General features: G+C 20.9%; 8 protein-coding genes across 8 annotated transcripts; 5 read left to right on the forward strand and 3 right to left on the reverse strand.

Annotated features, from left to right (window-relative positions):
- Window positions 1–35: 35 nt before the first annotated feature.
- On the forward strand, window positions 36–3,869 carry PADL01_1238500 (conserved Plasmodium protein, unknown function; the record flags this gene model as incomplete). The annotated part of the gene is made up of 1 exon (XM_028683357.1): window positions 36–3,869. The coding sequence occupies one exon, from the start codon at window positions 36–38 to the stop codon at window positions 3,867–3,869; it is 3,834 nt and encodes a 1,277-aa protein (XP_028539543.1).
- A 1,044-nt stretch (window positions 3,870–4,913) lies between these two features.
- PADL01_1238600 (COPI associated protein,putative) lies at window positions 4,914–5,586 on the forward strand (the record flags this gene model as incomplete). The annotated part of the gene is made up of 2 exons (XM_028683358.1): window positions 4,914–4,974; window positions 5,192–5,586. 2 exons carry the CDS (start codon window positions 4,914–4,916, stop codon window positions 5,584–5,586), a joined length of 456 nt encoding a protein of 151 aa, XP_028539544.1.
- A 1,529-nt stretch (window positions 5,587–7,115) lies between these two features.
- On the forward strand, window positions 7,116–9,640 carry PADL01_1238700 (conserved Plasmodium protein, unknown function; the record flags this gene model as incomplete). Its single annotated transcript, XM_028683360.1, has 4 exons — window positions 7,116–7,125; window positions 7,306–7,444; window positions 7,488–7,801; window positions 7,872–9,640. 4 exons carry the CDS (start codon window positions 7,116–7,118, stop codon window positions 9,638–9,640), a joined length of 2,232 nt encoding a protein of 743 aa, XP_028539545.1.
- A 1,084-nt stretch (window positions 9,641–10,724) lies between these two features.
- PADL01_1238800 (COPI associated protein, putative) lies at window positions 10,725–11,639 on the forward strand (the record flags this gene model as incomplete). Its single annotated transcript, XM_028683361.1, has 3 exons — window positions 10,725–10,785; window positions 11,019–11,397; window positions 11,633–11,639. 3 exons carry the CDS (start codon window positions 10,725–10,727, stop codon window positions 11,637–11,639), a joined length of 447 nt encoding a protein of 148 aa, XP_028539546.1.
- Window positions 11,640–12,471: 832 nt separating this feature from the next.
- PADL01_1238900 (calcyclin binding protein, putative) lies at window positions 12,472–13,158 on the reverse strand (the record flags this gene model as incomplete). Its single annotated transcript, XM_028683362.1, has 1 exon — window positions 12,472–13,158. The coding sequence occupies one exon, from the start codon at window positions 13,156–13,158 to the stop codon at window positions 12,472–12,474; it is 687 nt and encodes a 228-aa protein (XP_028539547.1).
- Window positions 13,159–14,938: 1,780 nt separating this feature from the next.
- Window positions 14,939–16,195, reverse strand: PADL01_1239000 (conserved Plasmodium protein, unknown function; the record flags this gene model as incomplete). Its single annotated transcript, XM_028683363.1, has 2 exons — window positions 14,939–15,927; window positions 16,096–16,195. 2 exons carry the CDS (start codon window positions 16,193–16,195, stop codon window positions 14,939–14,941), a joined length of 1,089 nt encoding a protein of 362 aa, XP_028539548.1.
- Window positions 16,196–17,888: 1,693 nt separating this feature from the next.
- On the forward strand, window positions 17,889–20,606 carry PADL01_1239100 (cell cycle control protein, putative; the record flags this gene model as incomplete). The annotated part of the gene is made up of 1 exon (XM_028683364.1): window positions 17,889–20,606. One exon carries the CDS (start codon window positions 17,889–17,891, stop codon window positions 20,604–20,606), a length of 2,718 nt encoding a protein of 905 aa, XP_028539549.1.
- A 369-nt stretch (window positions 20,607–20,975) lies between these two features.
- On the reverse strand, window positions 20,976–22,248 carry PADL01_1239200 (conserved Plasmodium protein, unknown function; the record flags this gene model as incomplete). The annotated part of the gene is made up of 5 exons (XM_028683365.1): window positions 20,976–21,026; window positions 21,121–21,239; window positions 21,386–21,556; window positions 21,726–21,869; window positions 22,035–22,248. 5 exons carry the CDS (start codon window positions 22,246–22,248, stop codon window positions 20,976–20,978), a joined length of 699 nt encoding a protein of 232 aa, XP_028539550.1.
- Window positions 22,249–23,120: the final 872 nt, after the last annotated feature.

Here is a 23,120-nt window from a genome sequence, read left to right on the forward strand (position 1 = left end):
TTTTCACTTAAAATAAATAAAATAATAAAAAAAAAATGAGTAAAGGATTATCAAAAATATTAGAATTAGGTTTGTTTGTAGGTAGTTTTTTTTTCATATGGTATATTACTGGTGAGAAAATATTTAAAAAAAAAAAGAAGATTGTTAAAGAGAACATTTTATTGATCTTAAGAAATTTATGTTATGAAATATATACAGTATTATGTGAAACGTCAAAAACTACAAAACATGTTTATGACATGTTAAGAAATGAATCTAATACTACCATCGAATTAAGTAGACTAGAAGAAGTATTATTAAATAATGGTTATAAAAAAAAAATTGAAGATGTAGAAAAGAATGTATTAAAAAGATTTAATATAAGTGTAGAAGATTTTTATGATGAATTAAAAAATTATGAAAAAGATGCAGATGTACAAAAATATTTAAATTCTATAAAAAAAATGTATAATGAAGCCCTTCTAGGGTTACAACCAAAATTACCATCAATTGATGATAATATTTCTCAAGATGTTATTATTAATTTAACTAGTCTTATTTATAAAGAAAAAAGAAAAATATATAAAACCAAAATAGATTCTATGATAAAAAATAATGAAATTATTGATGTCCAAAATACATTGTCTAATACTCAATTTTTTGAAAATCTACATAAATCTACACAACATGTAGAAGAAAAAATTATTAAAGAAAATAATAACTTAGTACCTAATCTTTTTACCTTTAAATATTTAGTTAGCTATTATTCAAATGATCCTAATTTTTTACAAAAAAAAAAATATCTAGAATCAAAACATGGAGAAAAAATTATTAAAATATTAAAAATCAAAACAAATAAAAAGAAGAAAAAAAGAACATCTAAAGAAGATCGTCAAAGTAGCCATAGTAGTGTTAGCTTTAAAAGCACACCTAGTCATGATGTTTATAGTGCTGAGAATCTTGCTTCAATTGAAAAAGAGGAAGATCAGTACTCTCAACAATCTATGGAAATGGAACACATGGACAAAGATGATAGCCATGTTGATTCTATTTCATTTAATGTAGATGCAGATCTAGAAAAAGTAGATGAGCAAATTGAATACCATAGTGAAAGTGGTGTCATGCAACCAGAAAAGGAATATTATGAAGGCGAGCATATTACTATTAGATATGAAGAAGAGGATATCAGTGAAATTTACGAAGAGGAGCATATAAGTGATGGACATGTAGAGGAACATGTAAGTGAAGGACATGTAGATGAACATGTAAGTGATAGATATGAAGAAGAACATGCAAGTGCTAGATATGAAGAAGAACCTGTAAGTGTTATATATGAAGAGGAACCTGTAAGTGTTATATATGAAGAAGAACATATAAGTGAAGGACATGTAGATGAACATGTAAGTGTTAGATATGAAGAGGAACATATAAGTGATAGATATGAAGAACCTGTAAGTGAAGGACATGTAGATGAACATGTAAGTGATAGATATGGAGAGGAACACGTAAGCGATAGATATGAAGAAGAACACGCAAGTGTTAGATATGAAGAAGAACACGCAAGTGTTAGATATGAAGAAGAACACGCAAGTGTTAGATATGAAGAGGAACATGTAAGTGAAGGACATGTAGAGGAACATGTAAGTGATAGATATGAAGAGGAACATTTTAGTGAAGGACATGTAGAGGAACATGTAAGTGATAGATATGAAGAGGAACATTTTAGTGAAGGACATGTAGATGAACATTTTAGTGAAGGACATGTAGATGAACATTTTAGTGAAGGACATGTAGATGAACATTTTAGTGAAGGACATGTAGATGAACATGTAAGTGAAGGACATGTAGAGGAACATGTAAGTGATAGATATGAAGAACCTGTAAGTGATGAACATGTAGAGGGACCTATAAGTGAAGGATATGTAGATGAACATGTAAGTGATAGATATGAAGAACCAGTAAGTGATGAACATGTAGAGGGACCTGTAATTGAAGGACATGTCGATGAACATGTAAGTGATAGATATGAAGAACCAGTAAGTGATGAACATGTAGAGGGACCTGTAAGTGAAGGACATGTAGAGGGACCTGTAAGTGAAGGACATGTAGAGGAACAGGTAAGTGATAGATATGAAGAAGAACATGTAAGTGATGAACATGTAGAGGGACCTATAAGTGAAGGACATGTAGAGGAACATGTAAGTGATAGATATGAAGAACCAATAAGTGATGAACATATGGAGGGACCTGTAAGTGAAGGACATGTCTATGAACATGTAAGTGATAGATATGAAGAACCTGTAAGTGATGAACATGTAGAGGGACCTGTAGAGGAACAGGTAAGTGATAGATATGAAGAAGAACCTGTAAGTGATAGATATGAAGAAGAACATGTAAGTGATAGATATGAAGAAGATCAAGCTAGTTATCAATATGATAAAGATCATGTAAGTGATAGAGATGAAATTAAACAAGATGATAATTATATAAGTGACAGAGAGGAAATTAAACAAGATGATAGTTTTGTAGGAGACAAAGAACAAATTTTTGAAGATGATAACTATGTAAGTGAGAGAGAGGAAATTAAAGAAGATAATTATGTAAGTGACAGAGAGGTAATTAAAGAAGATGATAATTATGTAAGTGACAGAGAGGAAATTAAAGATGATAATTATATAAGTGACAGAGAACAAGTTATTCAGGATGATAATTATATAAGTGACAGAGAACAAGTTATTCAGGATGATAATTATATAAGTGACAGAGAACAAGTTATTCAGGATGATAATTATATAAGTGATAGAGAACAAGTTATTCAGGATGATAATTATATAAGTGACAGGGAACAAGTTATTCAGGATGATAATTATATAAGTGACAGAGAACAAGTTATTCAGGATGATAATTATATAAGTGACAGGGAACAAGTTATTCAGGATGATAATTATATAAGTGATAGAGAATCAGATAAAGAAAATAATAATTATGTTTATGAAAATGATGAAAGTATAAAAGATGACAAAAGTATAAACGAAAAAGACTCAATTATTCATTATGATGAAGAAGGAATAATTAAAAATAAAGAGATTACTGAATATATAAAAGATGAAAATAGTGATATACAAATATCAGAAAATGATATAATAGATAATAATGAAAATGAAATGATAGATAATAATGAAAATGAAATGATAAATAATAATAGTAAAGTAGAAAATAATACAAGCATGACAGAATATGAGGATGTTATAGATATGGATTACAAATCCCCAGAAAATTTATTTATGTTTGATCAAGAATATAATATTAATGAAGCTCATAAGGAAGAAATTAATAATAATGATAATAATAATGAAAATGATAAGAGTGAGTCTGGAATGGTTGAACAAGATGTTAGTAATGAAGAATATAGAGAAGATGATGAAAAGAATACAGATGAAATAAAAGAAGATGATAAAAACAGTATAGATGAAGTAAGAGAAGATGATGAAAACAATATAGATGAAGTAAGAGAAGATGATGAAAACTATACAGATGAAATAAAAGAAGATGATGAAAACAATACAGATGAAATAAAAGAAGATGATGAACAAAATACAGATGAATTAAATGACATGAAAGATGAAAATAATGATGAAGGAGAAGACAATCAAGAATTAAATGAAAATTTAGAAAGTTCAGATGTACAAAAAGATGATGAAGCTTTGAATGCTGAGGATTCACCTGAAGAAGAAAAACGCACAAATGTTAAAAGAGAATCTATTTCTTTTCGTGATAAAAAGAATGAAGGTTCAACTGAAAAAAAAATTGAAACTAAAAAAGGTGGTTTACTTATGGGTATTATGAAAAGAAAAAGATTTATGTCAAAAGATCCAAAAAAGAAGTCATAAAAAAAATACATAAATATATATATATATATATATATGAATATATTTATATATGTTACACATTTAATATAATCACATAATTATATTTTTTTAATTTTAATTTAATTTTTTTTTTTTTTTTTTTAATTAAATATATATTATTATTTGTGCTTATTTTAGCCACAATTTTTTATTATTTTCAATTTTAATAAACCATTTTTAATTGCTTAAAAAAAAAAAAATTAAAATATAAAACAATTTCTTATAATATCCAAGGTATTATTTGTTGTCCAGTTTAAGTGAACATTCAAATAAAAATATATATATATATATATATATATATTTGCATTTATTCTTTTTTTTTTTTTTTTTTTTGCATGTTGTTTAATGTATTGTAGTATGTTCATTATGAAGTCGCGACCAGTCCATTATTTGAAAAAAAAAAAAAAAAAAAAAAGACATATATACACATGAAGAAATAATGATGTATTCGAAAGAGGCATATTTCAATTATTTATGAAAAAATAAAATATATATATATATATATATCTTCTTATTTATATTATTGCCTTTTTGCATGTTATAAATTGTGTGGAAAAAAATTAAACAAAATTATTAACACCTTATGAGAAAGGGAAAAAAAAAAAAAAAAAAAAAAAAAGTGACATTATATATATATATATTTATTTATTTTAAATAATGAGAATTATATTTATTTATGACAAAGAAGAGGAAATTAAATATTTTTATAAAAATTTACAGCTGACAATTTTGTACATTTGAATGAGACTTTCTTTTTTTTTTAATGCAATCTTTTTAAATAAAGCACAACATAAGAAAAAAAAAAATAAAAATATAAAAAAATAAATATATATGTATATATATAATTAATGGAACATATATTTATGTATAACTCTTTTTTAAAAAAAAACAAAAAAAAAAAATCAACTTATATTACATAATATATATATATATATATATATATATATATATGTGCTAATTGTGTATGTATATCTTTTAAGTATATTATATTACAACTTTTAATTATATATTTTTTGTTTCGAAAATATGGCACTTTTTTTTACCGATTTACCAAACTTCAGTTTGAGGTTTTTATCAATGATATCAGGTATGGCTAGCTGTCTTTATTAATATATATACAAATACATACATACACACACATATATATATATATATATATATATATTTATTTATTTATTTTTTGTTGGGGATATAATAATAAACAATATGGGTATATACATACCCAAATGATGTTTCATTATAAAATTACACATATGTATAATACATATATATATATATATATATATATAATTTTTTAATTTTAGGCACTTTAATGATTATAGCCGGAATATTAAATATTTTTAATTTATTTCAGACTGTCGTAAATATATATGTCATTTGTTCAGGAATATTACTAATCCTTTGTGATGTGAAAACGTTTCGATTTTATCGATTTATTGAATTCTTATTTACAGTAATTGGAAGAAGTCTTTTTATACTTATTATTGGCTCTATTATAATACATAAAGGAATTTTAAATTTATTAATTGGACTAGTTCTTATTTGTATATCTTTTATGTATATAACTCTGGGTTATTATAATGGAATACCTCAACCTTTAATGGATACAAAAAAAATTCCGAACAATTATTTTGATGCCAAAAATAATGGTATGAGTACCTGTTCTATGGATACAACAAATGAGTATAATTCAAATTAAATATATGTTTTTTCAAAAAAAAAAAAAAAAAAAAAAAAAAACACACATAAACAGAACAAACGACAACTAAAAAATATATATATATGTATAAGTATATATATATATATATATATATATTTTTATATATGTATACATTTCAGACCCTTTTGAAAAGTGCTTAAACTTTTTCTTTTTTATCTCTTCATTTTTTTTTTTTTTTTTTTTTTTTTTTTTGTAATTTTCTCTTAGAGTTTAAATGTTTATCTTGATAGAGATATAAAAATATATACAAGTATATTTTAAGTGTATAATTAATATATACATATCTATGTTTTCACCTTGCCTTTATGGATATAAAGAAATAATTTTTATTTCCAACATTTTATTTTGTTATTACCCTATTAATTATATAAATATATATATATATATATATATTATATATATATACATATTTCTTTTTTTTCTTTTTTTTTTGTACATATTTTAAATTGTTTATGTATTTATTCCTTTAATGCTTTTTTTTCTTTATAAATTTTCAAAAACGTGTTTTAAACGAACGTAAATTAAAGTTGTTTCATTAATAAATAAATATATAAAGTCATGTAATATAATATATTCATATATATTTTATTCTATAAATATATTAAAATATATGTACACAATCAATATTATATTCATTTTCTACATCATGGTTTGTTATTTGTTATATTATCTGTCCATATATAGAGATACATATAAGACATTTTACATTTTAAAATGAAATGATTAAATTAAAAATATTATGCTTCATCAATATGGTAATTAATATATGTATCATATGTATATTTTTGTAGTTAAGCAAAAGGTACATATTTCTTAAAAAGAAAAATAAAAGGTATATAATCACGTATATTATTACCCCTTCCAAAAAAAAAAAATAAGATAAAAAAAAAAAATTAATATGAAAATTAATAAAAAAGTAGAAAAAATATATAAATATAAATATATATATATACAAGGGTGTATATCAACCTATCTTATTTTATGGCATTATATATATATATATATATATGTATGTATGTATGTATTTATTTATTTATTTTTATTATTTTTACTATTTATTTTTTTCTAAAAATTTGGTACAGAAAAGTCAGATTTTTTTTCGTTAGCTTCACACCAAGCTTTGGCTATGGTTCTTTTCATATCACTATCTCCCTCTTGATATAATTGTTTCATCATATTCATTAACATAGCTGATGGTTCTGTTTGTTCATCCATACGTGGAGGTTTTATTTTAGACATTGGTGATTCTTTAAAATGTAGATTATCCCAGTGTTTGTTTTCTTGTTTTGTGCTTATTTTAGCCACAATTTTTATTATTTTCAATTTTAATAAACCATTTTAATTGCTTAAAAAAAAAAAAATTAAAATATAAACAATTTCTTATAATATCCAAGGTATTATTTGTTGTCCAGTTTAAGTGAACATTCAAATAAAAATATATATATATATATATATATATATATATATTATATATATTTTTTTTTTTTTTTTTTTTTGCATGTTGTTTAATGTATTGTAGTATGTTCATTATGAAGTCGCGACCAGTCCATTATTTGAAAAAAAAAAAAAAAAAAAAGACATATATACACATGAAGAAATAATGATGTATTCGAAAGAGGCATATTGTCAATTATTTATGAAAAAATAAATATATATATATATATATATATATATATGAAGAGGAACATGTAAGTGAAGGACATGTAGAGGAACATGTAAGTGATAGATATGAAGAGGAACATTTTAGTGAAGGACATGTAGAGGAACATGTAAGTGATAGATATGAAGAGGAACATTTTAGTGAAGGACATGTAGATGAAATTTTAGTGAAGGACATGTAGATGAACATTTTAGTGAAGGACATGTAGATGAACATTTAGTGAAGGACATGTAGATGAACATGTAAGTGAAGGACATGTAGAGGAACATGTAAGTGATAGATATGAAGAACCTGTAAGTGATGAACATGTAGAGGGACCTATAAGTGAAGGATATGTAGATGAACATGTAAGTGATAGATATGAAGAACCAGTAAGTGATGAACATGTAGAGGGACCTGTAATTGAAGGACATGTCGATGAACATGTAAGTGATAGATATGAAGAACCAGTAAGTGATGAACATGTAGAGGGACCTGTAAGTGAAGGACATGTAGAGGGACCTGTAAGTGAAGGACATGTAGAGGAACAGGTAAGTGGATAGATATGAAGAAGAACATGTAAGTGATGAACATGTAGAGGGACCTATAAGTGAAGGACATGTAGAGGAACATGTAAGTGATAGATATGAAGAACCAATAAGTGATGAACATATGGAGGGACCTGTAAGTGAAGGACATGTCTATGAACATGTAAGTGATAGATATGAAGAACCTGTAAGTGATGAACATGTAGAGGGACCTGTAGAGGAACAGGTAAGTGATAGATATGAAGAAGAACCTGTAAGTGATAGATATGAAGAAGAACATGTAAGTGATAGATATGAAGAAGATCAAGCTAGTTATCAATATGATAAAGATCATGTAAGTGATAGAGATGAAATTAAACAAGATGATAATTATATAAGTGACAGAGAGGAAATTAAACAAGATGATAGTTTTGTAGGAGACAAAGAACAAATTTTTGAAGATGATAACTATGTAAGTGAGAGAGAGGAAATTAAAGAAGATAATTATGTAAGTGACAGAGAGGTAATTAAAGAAGATGATAATTATGTAAGTGACAGAGAGGAAATTAAAGATGATAATTATATAAGTGACAGAGAGGAAATTAAAGATGATAATTATATAAGTGACAGAGAACAAGTTATTCAGGATGATAATTATATAAGTGACAGAGAACAAGTTATTCAGGATGATAATTATATAAGTGATAGAGAACAAGTTATTCAGGATGATAATTATATAAGTGATAGGGAACAAGTTATTCAGGATGATAATTATATAAGTGACAGAGAACAAGTTATTCAGGATGATAATTATATAAGTGATAGGGAACAAGTTATTCAGGATGATAATTATATAAGTGATAGGGAACAAGTTATTCAGGATGATAATTATATAAGTGACAGAGAATCAGATAAAGAAAATAATAATTATGTTTATGAAAATGATGAAATAATAAAAGATGACAAAAGTATAAACGAAAAAGACTCAATTATTCATTATGATGAAGAAGGAATAATTAAAAATAAAGAGATTACTGAATATATAAAAGATGAAAATAGTGATATACAAATATCAGAAAATGATATAATAGATAATAATGAAAATGAAATGATAGATAATAATGAAAATGAAATGATAAATAATAATAGTAAAGTAGAAAATAATACAAGCATGACAGAATATGAGGATGTTATAGATATGGATTACAAATCCCCAGAAAATTTATTTATGTTTGATCAAGAATATAATATTAATGAAGCTCATAAGGAAGAAATTAATAATAATGATAATAATAATGAAAATGATAAGAGTGAGTCTGGAATGGTTGAACAAGATGTTAGTAATGAAGAATATAGAGAAGATGATGAAAAGAATACAGATGAAATAAAAGAAGATGATAAAAACAGTATAGATGAAGTAAGAGAAGATGATGAAAACAATATAGATGAAGTAAGAGAAGATGATGAAAACAATATAGATGAAGTAAGAGAAGATGATGAAAACTATACAGATGAAATAAAAGAAGATGATGAAAACAATACAGATGAAATAAAAGAAGATGATGAACAAAATACAGATGAATTAAATGACATGAAAGATGAAAATAATGATGAAGGAGAAGACAATCAAGAATTAAATGAAAATTTAGAAAGTTCAGATGTACAAAAAGATGATGAAGCTTTGAATGCTGAGGATTCACCTGAAGAAGAAAAACGCACAAATGTTAAAAGAGAATCTATTTCTTTTCGTGATAAAAAGAATGAAGGTTCAACTGAAAAAAAAATTGAAACTAAAAAAGGTGGTTTACTTATGGGTATTATGAAAAGAAAAAGATTTATGTCAAAAGATCCAAAAAAGAAGTCATAAAAAAAATACATAAATATATAAATATATATATATATGAATATATTTATATATGTTACACATTTAATATAATCACATAATTATATTTTTTTAATTTTAATTTAATTTTTTTTTTTTTTTTTTTAATTAAATATATATTATTATTTGTGCTTATTTTAGCCACAATTTTTTATTATTTTCAATTTTAATAAACCATTTTTAATTGCTTAAAAAAAAAAAAATTAAAATATAAAACAATTTCTTATAATATCCAAGGTATTATTTGTTGTCCAGTTTAAGTGAACATTCAAATAAAAATATATATATATATATATATATATATATATATATATATATATATGTGAATTTATTCTTTTTTTTTTTTTTTTTTTTGCATGTTGTTTAATGTATTGTAGTATGTTCATTATGAAGTCGCGACCAGTCCATTATTTGAAAAAAAAAAAAAAAAAAAAAAGACATATATACACATGAAGAAATAATGATGTATTCGAAAGAGGCATATGTCAATTATTTATGAAAAAATAAAATATATATATATATATATATATATATATCTTCTTATTTATATTATTGCCTTTTTGCATGTTATAAATTGTGTGGAAAAAAATTAAACAAAATTATTAACACCTTATGAGAAAGGGAAAAAAAAAAAAAAAAAAAAAAAAAAGTGACATTATATATATATATATATATATATATATATATATATATATATTTTTATTTTAAATAATGAGAATTATATTTATTTATGACAAAGAAGAGGAAATTAAATATTTTTATAAAAATTTACAGCTGACAATTTTGTACATTTGAATGAGACTTTCTTTTTTTTTAATGCAATCTTTTTAAATAAAGCACAACATAAGAAAAAAAAAAAATAAAAATATAAAAAAATAAATATAAATATATATGTATATATATAATTAATGGAACATATATTTATGTATAACTCTTTTTTAAAAAAAAATAAAAAAAAAAAAGTCAACTTATATTACATAATATATATATATATGTGCTAATTGTGTATGTATATCTTTTAAGTATATTATATTACAACTTTTAATTATATATTTTTTGTTTCGAAAATATGGCACTTTTTTTTACCGATTTACCAAACTTCAGTTTGAGGTTTTTATCAATGATATCAGGTATGGCTAGCTGTCTTTATTAATATATATACAAATACATACATACATACACACATATATATATATATATATATATATATATATATATATTTATTTATTTTTTGTTGGGGATATAATAATAAACAATATGAGTATACACATACCCAAATGATGTTTCATTATAAAATTACACATATGTATAATACATACATATATATATATATATATATATATATATAATTTTTTCATTTTAGGCACTTTAATGATTATAGCCGGAATATTAAATATTTTTAATTTATTTCAGACTGTCGTAAATATATATGTCATTTGTTCAGGAATATTACTAATCCTTTGTGATGTGAAAACGTTTCGATTTTATCGATTTATTGAATTCTTATTTACAGTAATTGGAAGAAGTCTTTTTATACTTATTATTGGCTCTATTATAATACATAAAGGAATTTTAAATTTATTAATTGGACTAGTTCTTATTTGTATATCTTTTATGTATATAACTCTGGGTTATTATAATGGAATACCTCAACCTTTAATGGATACAAAAAAAATTCCGAACAATTATTTTGATGCCAAAAATAATGGTATGAGTACCTGTTCTATGGATACAACAAATGAGTATAATTCAAATTAAATATATGTTTTTTCAAAAAAAAAAAAAAAAAAAAAAAAAAAAAAAAAAAAAAACACACATAAACAGAACAAACGACAACTAAAAAAATATGTATATATATATATATATTTTTATATATGTATACATTTCAGACCCTTTTGAAAAGTGCTTAAACTTTTTCTTTTTTATCTCTTCATTTTTTTTTTTTTTTTTTTTTTTTTTTTTGTAATTTTCTCTTAGAGTTTAAATGTTTATCTTGATAGAGATATAAAAATATATACAAGTATATTTTAAGTGTATAATTAATATATACATATCTATGTTTTCACCTTGCCTTTATGGATATAAAGAAATAATTTTTATTTCCAACATTTTATTTTGTTATTACCCTATTAATTATATAAATATATATATATATATATATATTATATATATATACATATTTCTTTTTTTTCTTTTTTTTTTGTACATATTTTAAATTGTTTATGTATTTATTCCTTTAATGCTTTTTTTTCTTTATAAATTTTCAAAAACGTGTTTTAAACGAACGTAAATTAAAGTTGTTTCATTAATAAATAAATATATAAAGTCATGTAATATAATATATTCATATATATTTTATTCTATAAATATATTAAAATATATGTACACAATCAATATTATATTCATTTTCTACATCATGGTTTGTTATTTGTTATATTATCTGTCCATATAGAGATACATATAAGACATTTTACATTTTATAAAATGAAATGATTAAATTAAAAATATTATGCTTCATCAATATGGTAATATATTTTTGTAGTTAAGCAAAAGGTACATATTTCTTAAAAAGAAAAATAAAAGGTATATAATCACGTATATTATTACCCCTTCCAAAAAAAAAAAAAATAAGATAAAAAAAAAAAATTAATATGAAAATTAATAAAAAAGTAGAAAAAATATATAAATATAAATATATATATATACAAGGGTGTATATCAACCTATCTTATTTTATGGCATTATATATATATATATATATATATGTATGTATGTATTTATTTATTTATTTTTATTATTTTTACTATTTATTTTTTTCTAAAAATTTGGTACAGAAAAGTCAGATTTTTTTTCGTTAGCTTCACACCAAGCTTTGGCTATGGTTCTTTTCATATCACTATCTCCCTCTTGATATAATTGTTTCATCATATTCATTAACATAGCTGATGGTTCTGTTTGTTCATCCATACGTGGAGGTTTTATTTTAGACATTGGTGATTCTTTAAAATGTAGATTATCCCAGTGTTTGTTTTCTTGTTTTATTAAAGTGACATGTACAGTATCTTTTTTTACTTTGAATGAACATTTATTTGGTATAATTTTATCACACAATTTTTTAATACAAAAACGATAATGTTTTTTATCTACATCATTCATTTTTATTTCAAATGATCTTTCTTCAAATATAGTTGAAATTTTTTCTTCTCCTACAGTATGCACATTCTTAACAGTTAAAAATATAGTCACTTTATTTCTTTCTTGATTCCAAGCAAATGATTGAACGGAATTATATGAAACAATAGGATCGTTTAATTGAACTTTTGTATCAGTAATTTTGTTTGGCATTTGATTTTTATTAATTTTTAATTTCATTATTTCTCCATTAATATTCTCAATACATTGTTGTATTTTTGCCTTCACATTTTCTCTTTTAACTGATAACAGTAAGGTGTTTAATTCTTCTAAATCTTCATTTAAGTTGTTAATCTTTTCTTCGGTCGTCATCTTTTTTTTATTTTAAATATTAAAAATGGGATATACTAACATATATATATAATATATATATATATATATATATATATATATAATTTTATAATAAAATGTACTTTATAAAGTTTTTTTTTTTTTTTTTTTTTTTTTTTTTTATTTATCAAATATTATCTTAAAGAAATTTATTTTTTTTATATATTTAATTCAAAAGTGGAGAATGTTATAGGATAATAATAAAAAAATATATTACAAAAAAAAAAAAAGAAAGAAAAGAAATCAAAATAATGTTATTATAATTGTTTTAGTTTTTTATTTTATTTTAATATTATATATATATTTATTTATTTATTTATTTGTAAGTGCCTTTTCATTACAATATTAAAAAGAAAAAAAACTATGTAGGGCTTTATTTTTTCCCCCTAACAAATTATAGTATATATATAATATATATTATATATTATAATATATAATTACATTTTCTTAAAGATGACACAATTAGTATATCATATAAAAAAAAGAAAAAATATATGAAAATATAATTATCCTGAAAATAAGTTTTTTCAAAAAAAACTTTAGAAATTTTTTTTTTTTTTATTTTCATTTATATATAATGAATAAGTTTCTATATTTTTTATAGGGTATAAAAGATAAAAAAAAAAAAAAAAAAATAATAATACTAATAATGAAAGAAATATTAAGAACAAAAAATATAAGATCCCTTAAATGGTATTTTTTATTTTGTGTATATAAAAAATAGAATATAAGTAAATAATTATGTATATATATTATTAAATAATGGTAATAAAATATATTGCATTTAACTATTCTAATATTATATATATTAGGTATATATTATTTATGCTATAAGAAACATATCAAATGATCTATAAGATAATACATACATATATATATATATGTATATTTTTTTTTGAGGGTAAAAAAATAATATTTCACTAACCTGTATGCTTTTGATTATTTTTTTGTATTTTTTTCTGTACCACACATTTTATTTGCGTAAATTTTGTACTACCAAAAAAATTAATTTATCAATTTTATATGAATGGTAATACAAAGTTTTACTTTTTTAAAATAAATATTAGTCTTTTCATTATGTAGTTGAAATGATTGAGAATGGTTAAATTTAATTGACTTTTTTTATAGACCGAAATGATCAATTATTATTTTCATTAAAATTAAAAGATGCACTTTTTAAGAGTTTTGTTTGGTATTATTCAATTATATGAAATACATCAAATGTGTCAAAATATGCCAGTTATATGAAGACACCTAAAATTTTGTCCAAATAATATATATCACATTATTTAAATAAAAACACACATATACTTCTACAACAAATAAAAAAAAAATATATATACGAAATGATTAATAAAATAAATACTATTTTTTATATTTTACACATTTACTATGTTTTGTGTGCATTTTTTTTTTTTATCTTTTAAGCTAGCTAATATGTTCAGGTAAAAATTACTTATTCTATTTATTTTATTATTTTATTTTATTTTATTTTTTTTTTATTTCAAAAGTGACATCATTGCTTTTGAAAGAATTATATTTTTCTTTCATCAAAGTTTTATGTATATGTTCTTTAATATATATGTATATATATATATATATATATTTGTGATATATCCAAATTATTATTTATCCTGGATATATTTATATAAGTATCATTATTATGTTATATTTGGTTGTTCTTATTATCACCTGACTTGTTCATATTTTTATTATTATTTTTGTTTACTTCATATATGAAATATTTTTTTTCTATTTTCCATTAATTATTTTTGTTATTGTTATTGTCATTTTTATGTTTATTTTCAAATTTTCCACTTTTATTTTTTTTCAAATCAGCATTTATAAATCTAATTAAATGTTTTGTTTTACTTAATTCAATAGAGAGGAATATTGGTATGTTTTTTATTTTTTTTAAGTATTCCACTAAATAGGGTTTAAATAAAGAATATAAAAATTTCTGTTTTGTATTATCACATATTTCATTACATATATAAAAGAAGGTGTATGTATCTAGAACTTTATATATTACATAGAATATTTTATTTTCCTTTATAAAAGAATGAACTTGTTCAATATTATCAATATTTAAATGATTACTTATAATTTTATAATTCTGTATATCTATATAAAATAAATTTAAACATATATTTGGTTCTTCAAGAAGACGTTTCATATCATGACAAAGTGATGAATCATTTAAAATAATTATATTATTAATACTTCTTAATTGTATATTTAATAAATAATATCTTTGTAAATTATATTGATTATATATATCAAAAGGGTCATTTTTTGGTTCTGTTTTTTCTCTATTTAACAAGGTACAACAATTTTTATAATTATAATATTTATTATTACAATCATGTATACATTTTTCTAGCATAACAAAATTATTTATTTCAAATAAGGGTATATCATAATAATTAAAAATTATATCTAGAAATTTTTGTTTAAAACTATAATATAATAATTTATTGATCTTATTAGTTGTATTATTATATTTATAAATTCTTTTATCAACAATATGTATAAAATCATTTTTTTTTACTTTATTTTCATCTATATCATCTATTAATATGTTATTTTTTTCTGGTGCCCACAATATTAATATCCAATGATAATATGAGCTATAATTATTAATATTATAAAGTACATAACAAAGTTGATCATTTAATAAATCTTTTACATTTTGTATATCAAAGGAGGGTTCTTCATTTTGTATAGAATAGGCTTTCAGAACGAATTGTACTATACAACGGAAAAAAAAAAAATAAAATAAAATAAAATAAAATAAAATAAAATAAAATGTATAATATATACAAATAGGTATATATTATATAAAAGTAATATTTTCATATGCAACATGTGTGTGCAATTATATATCTTTAATTTATCATTTTATTCATAAAATGTTACATTCATTATTTAAGGAAAGAACGAGGCATCGTTTATTATTTTTCTGACTGTTGCATAAAAATATTTCCCTCTGTAAGCATGGGCTTATATGTCTTTTCATCCTTTTATTTTGAAAAAACCTTAGGAAATGAATAAAATAAGTAAGTGAATATTTTAGTAATATATATTTATATATGTGAACGAATAAGGGACACTATCTTTTATTTAATACAATTATATATATATATATATATATTTATATATTTATCCTACATTATTAAATTAAGGAAAAAAAAAAAAAAAATTTAATTACACCATAAAAAGAGTGTAAAACTGTTCTTTTTTTTTTTTTTTTTTTTTTTTTTTTAATATTTATGCAAAATTATAATCGTATATAGCGTGATGCACAGTATTTAAATTGTAAATATACATACATATATATTATAGATATAATATAATATATATGCATATTAAAACATACTAAAAGACGAAACATAAATTTTTTATTTTTATTTTTTTTTAAGGGATCATTTTAATATAATACTGCAATGTTCCAGCAGAACAAATAATAAATATTGAGAAAACAAAAAAAGAAGAAAATTAAAAATTTTCGAATGGTTATATTTTTGTTGAAAAGGAAGTACCAGATTAACAACAAGACCTCAAGGGAAGAATATAAAAAAATATATAATTTTTAAAAATAAAGACTTATATTTTTTATTAACCTCTTTTTAAGAATAGATTAAAATGATTTAAAGTTTTCTTTTTTTTTATTTTTTTTGAAACATTTTGAACTTTCCATATAAATATATAGATGAAATTGTAAAAGATAATAATTTATTATATATATTTTTTTAATAATAATAGTTATTATAATAATATATATATAATGTTATTATTATATAATATTATAATATAATAGTACTTTGATATACATATATATATTATACAAATTAGATTTTTCTTTGTAATATTTCTTTCTAAATACTTTCTATATTATTTCTTCCATGAAAAAGATACATTAAAATAAAAAAAAAAAAAAATAATAAATATATATTTAAGTATATTTTAATATATATTGTAAATAAAAATTAAATATGTATATAATAATATGTATATAATTTTTTTGGCCTTATAATATAAATAATATGTTATTTATAGAAATATAATATTACAAAGGAACGTTTCTTTCATTTATAATATTTCTATAATATATATAATAATATATATATATATATATAATTATATATATATGATTCAAAAATAAATAATGTTTGGGGAAAAAAAATAAGTCGATCATTTTATATATCCTAATTAAAGTTTATATTTCTCTCTTTTTTTATTCATTCTTCATTTTTTTTTTTTTTTTCTTTTTTTTTTTTTCAAAAAGAGGAAGGGTCAATATTTCTAAATTTATTATAAGATATTGTATTTATCCCTTTTTTGAAGTATTTTTAAAAAAATTCCATCATATTTATAAAATATATATGTACATATATTTTTTTTTTTTTACAATTTTGTGCTGAATATATATATATATAATAATATGTTACAAAAAAAATAAAAAATAAGATAATCATTATTATTATTATAATATATTAAATGATAAATATATATATTATAAAATTACTGATATGAAAATATTGTAAATATATAAATATATATAATATATATATTTATATTTATGCAGTAATATAACCTGTGGTATATTATTTTATTACAATATTATAAAATGTCAATGAATATCTTATAATTATTTTAAAACTGTTCTTTTTTTTAAAAAAAAAAAAAAAAAAAAAAAGAAAAAGAGAAAAATGAGTAGTAGGGAAAAAGATGAAAAGAAAAAAAAGCATAAAGATCACAAAAGAAATGTGGATAATAATTACAATGAAAGAATAAGAAGGGAGAAGAAGGAAAAGTTTCGTTCGTCATCATCTTATTCAACAGATTATGCTAATAAAAGAAAGAGGATGAGGACCACGTCTTCATCTTATGATAGTAATTTAGAAATAAGAAAACATAAGGAAAAAAAGAAAAGAAGAAATAATTCTTATTCTTCATCGAATAGTTATAACAGTAATACAGATAATTATTCGAATTATAAGAAAGAAAAAATAAAAAATAAAAAAGATGTAAAAGATAAAGTTGCAAGTCATATAAAAAAAAATAATAATAAAACCCACGATGAAAGTATGTCCTCTACTCATTCAAGTAAAGATAAAGTAAAAGGGAAAAAAAATAATAAAAATTGTTATGAGGAATATAATTCAATTAGTAGTGATAAATATAATAAGAAGAAAAAAAAGAAGGAATCGAGTTCATCAGATAATTCAAGTGTGTATAGCATGAAAAGAAAAAAAAAGGATAAAAGAAATGGTTCCTATGAGGGTAAGAATGTGTATATCAGGCGGAGTGTTAGCAGTAGGAGTGTCAGCAGTGATAGCAATAAAAGTTATAGCAATAAAAGTGATAGTAATGAAAGTGATAGCAATAAAAGTGATAGTAATGAAAGTGATAGCAATAAAAGTGATAGTAATAAAAGTAGTAGCAATAAAAGTAGTAGCAATAAAAGTGATAGCAATAAAAGTTATAGTAATAAAAGTAGTAGCAATAAAAGTAGTAGCAATAAAAGTAGTAGCAATACAAGTAGTAGCAATACAAGTAGTAGCAATAAAAGTTATAGTCACATAAGTAAGTATGATAAAAAGAAAAAAAGAAAATATGATCCATTGAAAGAGGAGGAAAAAAATGAAGAGACATTAGAAATTAACGAAGATCTAATTGAATATGCAAAACAAAAGATTTCTAATGTTACAATTGAAGATGTAGGAAAAGCTGGAGGTGTTTATATTCCTCCATTTAAATTAGAAAGATTAAAAAATGAGGTTACAAATAAGAAGAGTGTTTTATATCAAAAACAAGAATGGATGAAATTAAAAAAGAAAATAAATAATATAGTAAATAAAGTAAATATAGATAATATAAGTGAAGTATGTTATGAATTATTTGAATGTAATTTAATACGTGGGAAAGGATTATTTAGTCGTGCATTAATACATGCACAATTAAGTTCTCCAGCATTTACAAATGTATTTACATGTTTATTATGTATTGTAAATTCTAAATTTCCTAATATAGGTTTATTAACAATACAAAGGATAATATTACATTTTAGAAGAGCATATCAAAGGAATGATAAAATATTATGTTTTAATACTGTTAAGTTTATAGCACATATGATAAATCAAAGAATAATACATGAAATAGTAGGCTTACAATTATGTTCATTACTTTTAAAAAATATAACGAATGATTCTGTTCAAGTATGTACGTATTTTTTAGCAGAAGTTGGAGAATTATATACAAATATTTGTAGAAAGGGATTAGATATAATCTTTGATAGACTTAAAGATATTATTCAAGAAGGACAAATAAATATAAAAACTCAATATGATATTGAAAAATTATGGAATTATAGAAAAAATAATTTTAAAGATTTCCCCTCTGTTCATGATGATTTAAATTTAATTGATGAAGAAGAAAAAATAATACATGAAATTGATTTATTGGATGAGAATTTTAATAGTCAAGAAGAATTAAATATTTTTAGAGAGGTTCCTTATGAACAATATCAAGAGGAAGATAATGAATGGAAAAATATTTCTCAAGAATTGTTATTTGGAGATGATTCATCAAATGAGAAGAAAAAGAAAAAGAAAAAAAATAAAAAAAATAAAGAAACAAATGGAAGTGATAGTGAAAAATTAAGTAATTACGAATTAGACGAAAAGGATGATGAAAATGATAATAGTAGTGAGGATAGTGAAGCCCAAAAAAGTGATACTAATGAAAGTAACGATGATGAAAATGATAGTGATGGAAGTAACATTGATGATGATGATAATGAAGAAATACATGATATGACTGAACAATATTTAATAAATTTACGAAAAAATGTTTATCTATCAATTATGTCATCATTAAGTTATGAAGAATGTGTTCATAAATTATTAAAATTAAATATAAAAAAAGGATATGAAATAGAAATATGTAATATGTTAATAGATTGCTGTTGTATGGAAAAAACATTTCAAAAATTTTATGCTTTACAAGCAGAAAGATTATGTAAATTAAAAAAAATTTATCAAGAAAATTTCGAAAAATGTTTTGATAATTCATTTAATACAGCTCATAGATTAGAAACAGCTAAATTAAGAAACTGTTCAAAATTTTTTGCACATCTATTATATACTGATGCAATATCATGGAGTATTTTTAAAATTATTAAATTAACAGAAGAAGACACAACATCATCAACAAGAATTTTTATTAAAATCTTGTTACAAGAATTGACAAATAATTTAGGACTACAAACATTCTATCATAAAATAAATCACCCAGCTATATCTCCATTTCTCATAGGATTATTTCCTACAGACAATGCACAAAATATAAGATTCTGTATTAACTTCTTTACAGCCATAGGATTAGGGGCTTTAACATCATCATTGAGGAAATTATTGATAACGTAATATCTAGCAATTCAGGTTTATAAGTTCAGAGAGAATAATATAATATACAAAAGAAAAAAATCAAATCATAAACATAAAAATATACATATACATAAATATAAATATAAATAATATTGTAACATATATAATGTTATATATATTATGTAATTGTTAATTTTTAATTTAATTTTTTTTTTTTTTTTTTTTTTTTTTTGATTCATAAAATTTAATAATATATATATATATGTATAATATTTCGTGTATTATACATTTATATGTCATTTTATATATCCTGTTGATTTTTAGTGTTAATATATATATATATATATATATATATATATATATATATATATGTTTTATTTTTTAATTTTTTCACATCATATTTGTAATTTATAAACTTTTGGTTTTATTTTTTAAAATAATCAGAGAAGCAATCTTCATCTATATAAAAATGAGAAAATAAAAAAGAAGAATAAATATATACACATATATATTTATGTGTCAATATATTAACATATTATATATTTTATATTACAAGTAGTCCATATTTATAAGCTAATTGTTCGAGAGAAGTATTAATAGAGGAAACTTTTGAGAAGAGCAATTGATTTTTTATTTCAATTTTATTTAATCGTTCTAAGTATAATTCAGTTTCTATTGAGTAAATAGAAATAACATGACATTGTATATGTTGAAAATATGGCAACAAATAAAATATATATACCCACACACACATATATATATATATATATATATATATATATATATATATATATGTATATATCTTTTTATTTGCTTACCTGACATATTGTAGCTATTTATGTTATCCTTTAATTTCATAATTTCCTTTATTTGATAACTATAGCTTTTCATAAAATCGATATGAGATAAAATTATATTTCTTTTATATTCAAAAGTATTATATACATCTAGAATGTTATTGCTATGAATGTATATATAAAATTCATTATCTAAGAAAAAGAATCATAAAGAATAGAACAACATAAAAATAAAATAATTATAATAATACTAAATAAAAAATAAATTAATGATCATAATATTATATTCCCCATTGTGATACATGGTTCCTTTTATAATATATTATTTTAATTTTTTTTATTTTTTATTTTTTATTTTTACATTGATTATATATGTCGTTTAAAAAATCCTTGGATATTTGTTGTAGGATTAATTTAATAGTACACACATGAATAGCTATACTATTTGTGTGTTTATGTTTTTTTATGATTTCTATTAATTCATCTTTTTTTTTATAAAGATTATCTAAAGTAAGAACATCATATATATATCAACATATATATATCAAAATATACATATATCAATATATATATATATATATATATATATATATATATATATATATATATATATATATATATTTATATTTATATATATATATATATTTATATATATATAGATGGTACTAACCGATGTTGATATTTTCTATATATTCTTTAATTTCATCATAACAATTTTGATGTTCCTCTACTACTTCTTTTTTATCATCCTTATCAATTAAAGGATCATTTACATCCTCATTAATTTCATAGAGCTTTATATCCCCTATGACCTTTTCTATTTTAAACAAGCGGTTTTTTAGGTTATCCAAAATTTTGTTTTTTTCTTGAACATTTAATTTCATATGTAAAAAATTAAAAGAATTAAAGGGGGGGGGCAGAGGAATGTGCGGTTTTATCAAAATGAAAATAATTATACATATATAAATAAATACATATATATATTTATATATATATATTTATATATATATATAATTATGTGTATAAGGAATATACTTATTTACTTACACATGTAAACCAATAATATATCTTTTATTTTAATGGACAAGAACATATATATAAATAAAAAAAAAAAAAAAAAGAAATATATATATAATATATATATATTTACACAATAACTTGTGTGGATATTGTACTAACAATATATAAGATTCAGTAAAAGCTCATATATATATATATATATATATTTTATTTATAAGAATAAAAAAATAAATAAAAAAAAAAAAAAAAAAATTAAAAAATATATTTTGTTCTTATTATAATATATATAATATATATATTATATTTATGTACTTTATTTGTGTACTTAATTTTTTTATTGTATATATGTAAATGACGGAAATGCATAATATAAGCACGCCAAAAATTACAAGGGCTCAAAAAAAAAGAAAAAAAAAAAAATTCAAATTTTAATTTAAATTATATATTAAGAACTAAATAATAAAATATGTTTAAAGAATAAATGAATACATAAAATAAGCATATTTGTTAAATAACAATGAAAAAGGAAATTTTAATGTTACTTTATAATTAATTTTTTTTTTTTTTTTTTTGAAATAATATTATTAATAATAATATTATATAATATATATTGTTATTTGAATAATGGCCTTTTAATTTTATATTATCTTTTAATCCATAATAATTTTTTTTTTTTTTTTTTTTTTTTTTTTCATATTTTTATATGTGAGAAGAAACAGTGTGGATGAGACAAAAT

This window comes from Plasmodium sp. gorilla clade G2, assembly GCF_900097015.1.
Source record: "Plasmodium sp. gorilla clade G2 genome assembly, chromosome: 12".
NCBI lineage: Eukaryota > Apicomplexa > Aconoidasida > Haemosporida > Plasmodiidae > Plasmodium > Plasmodium adleri (nom. inval.).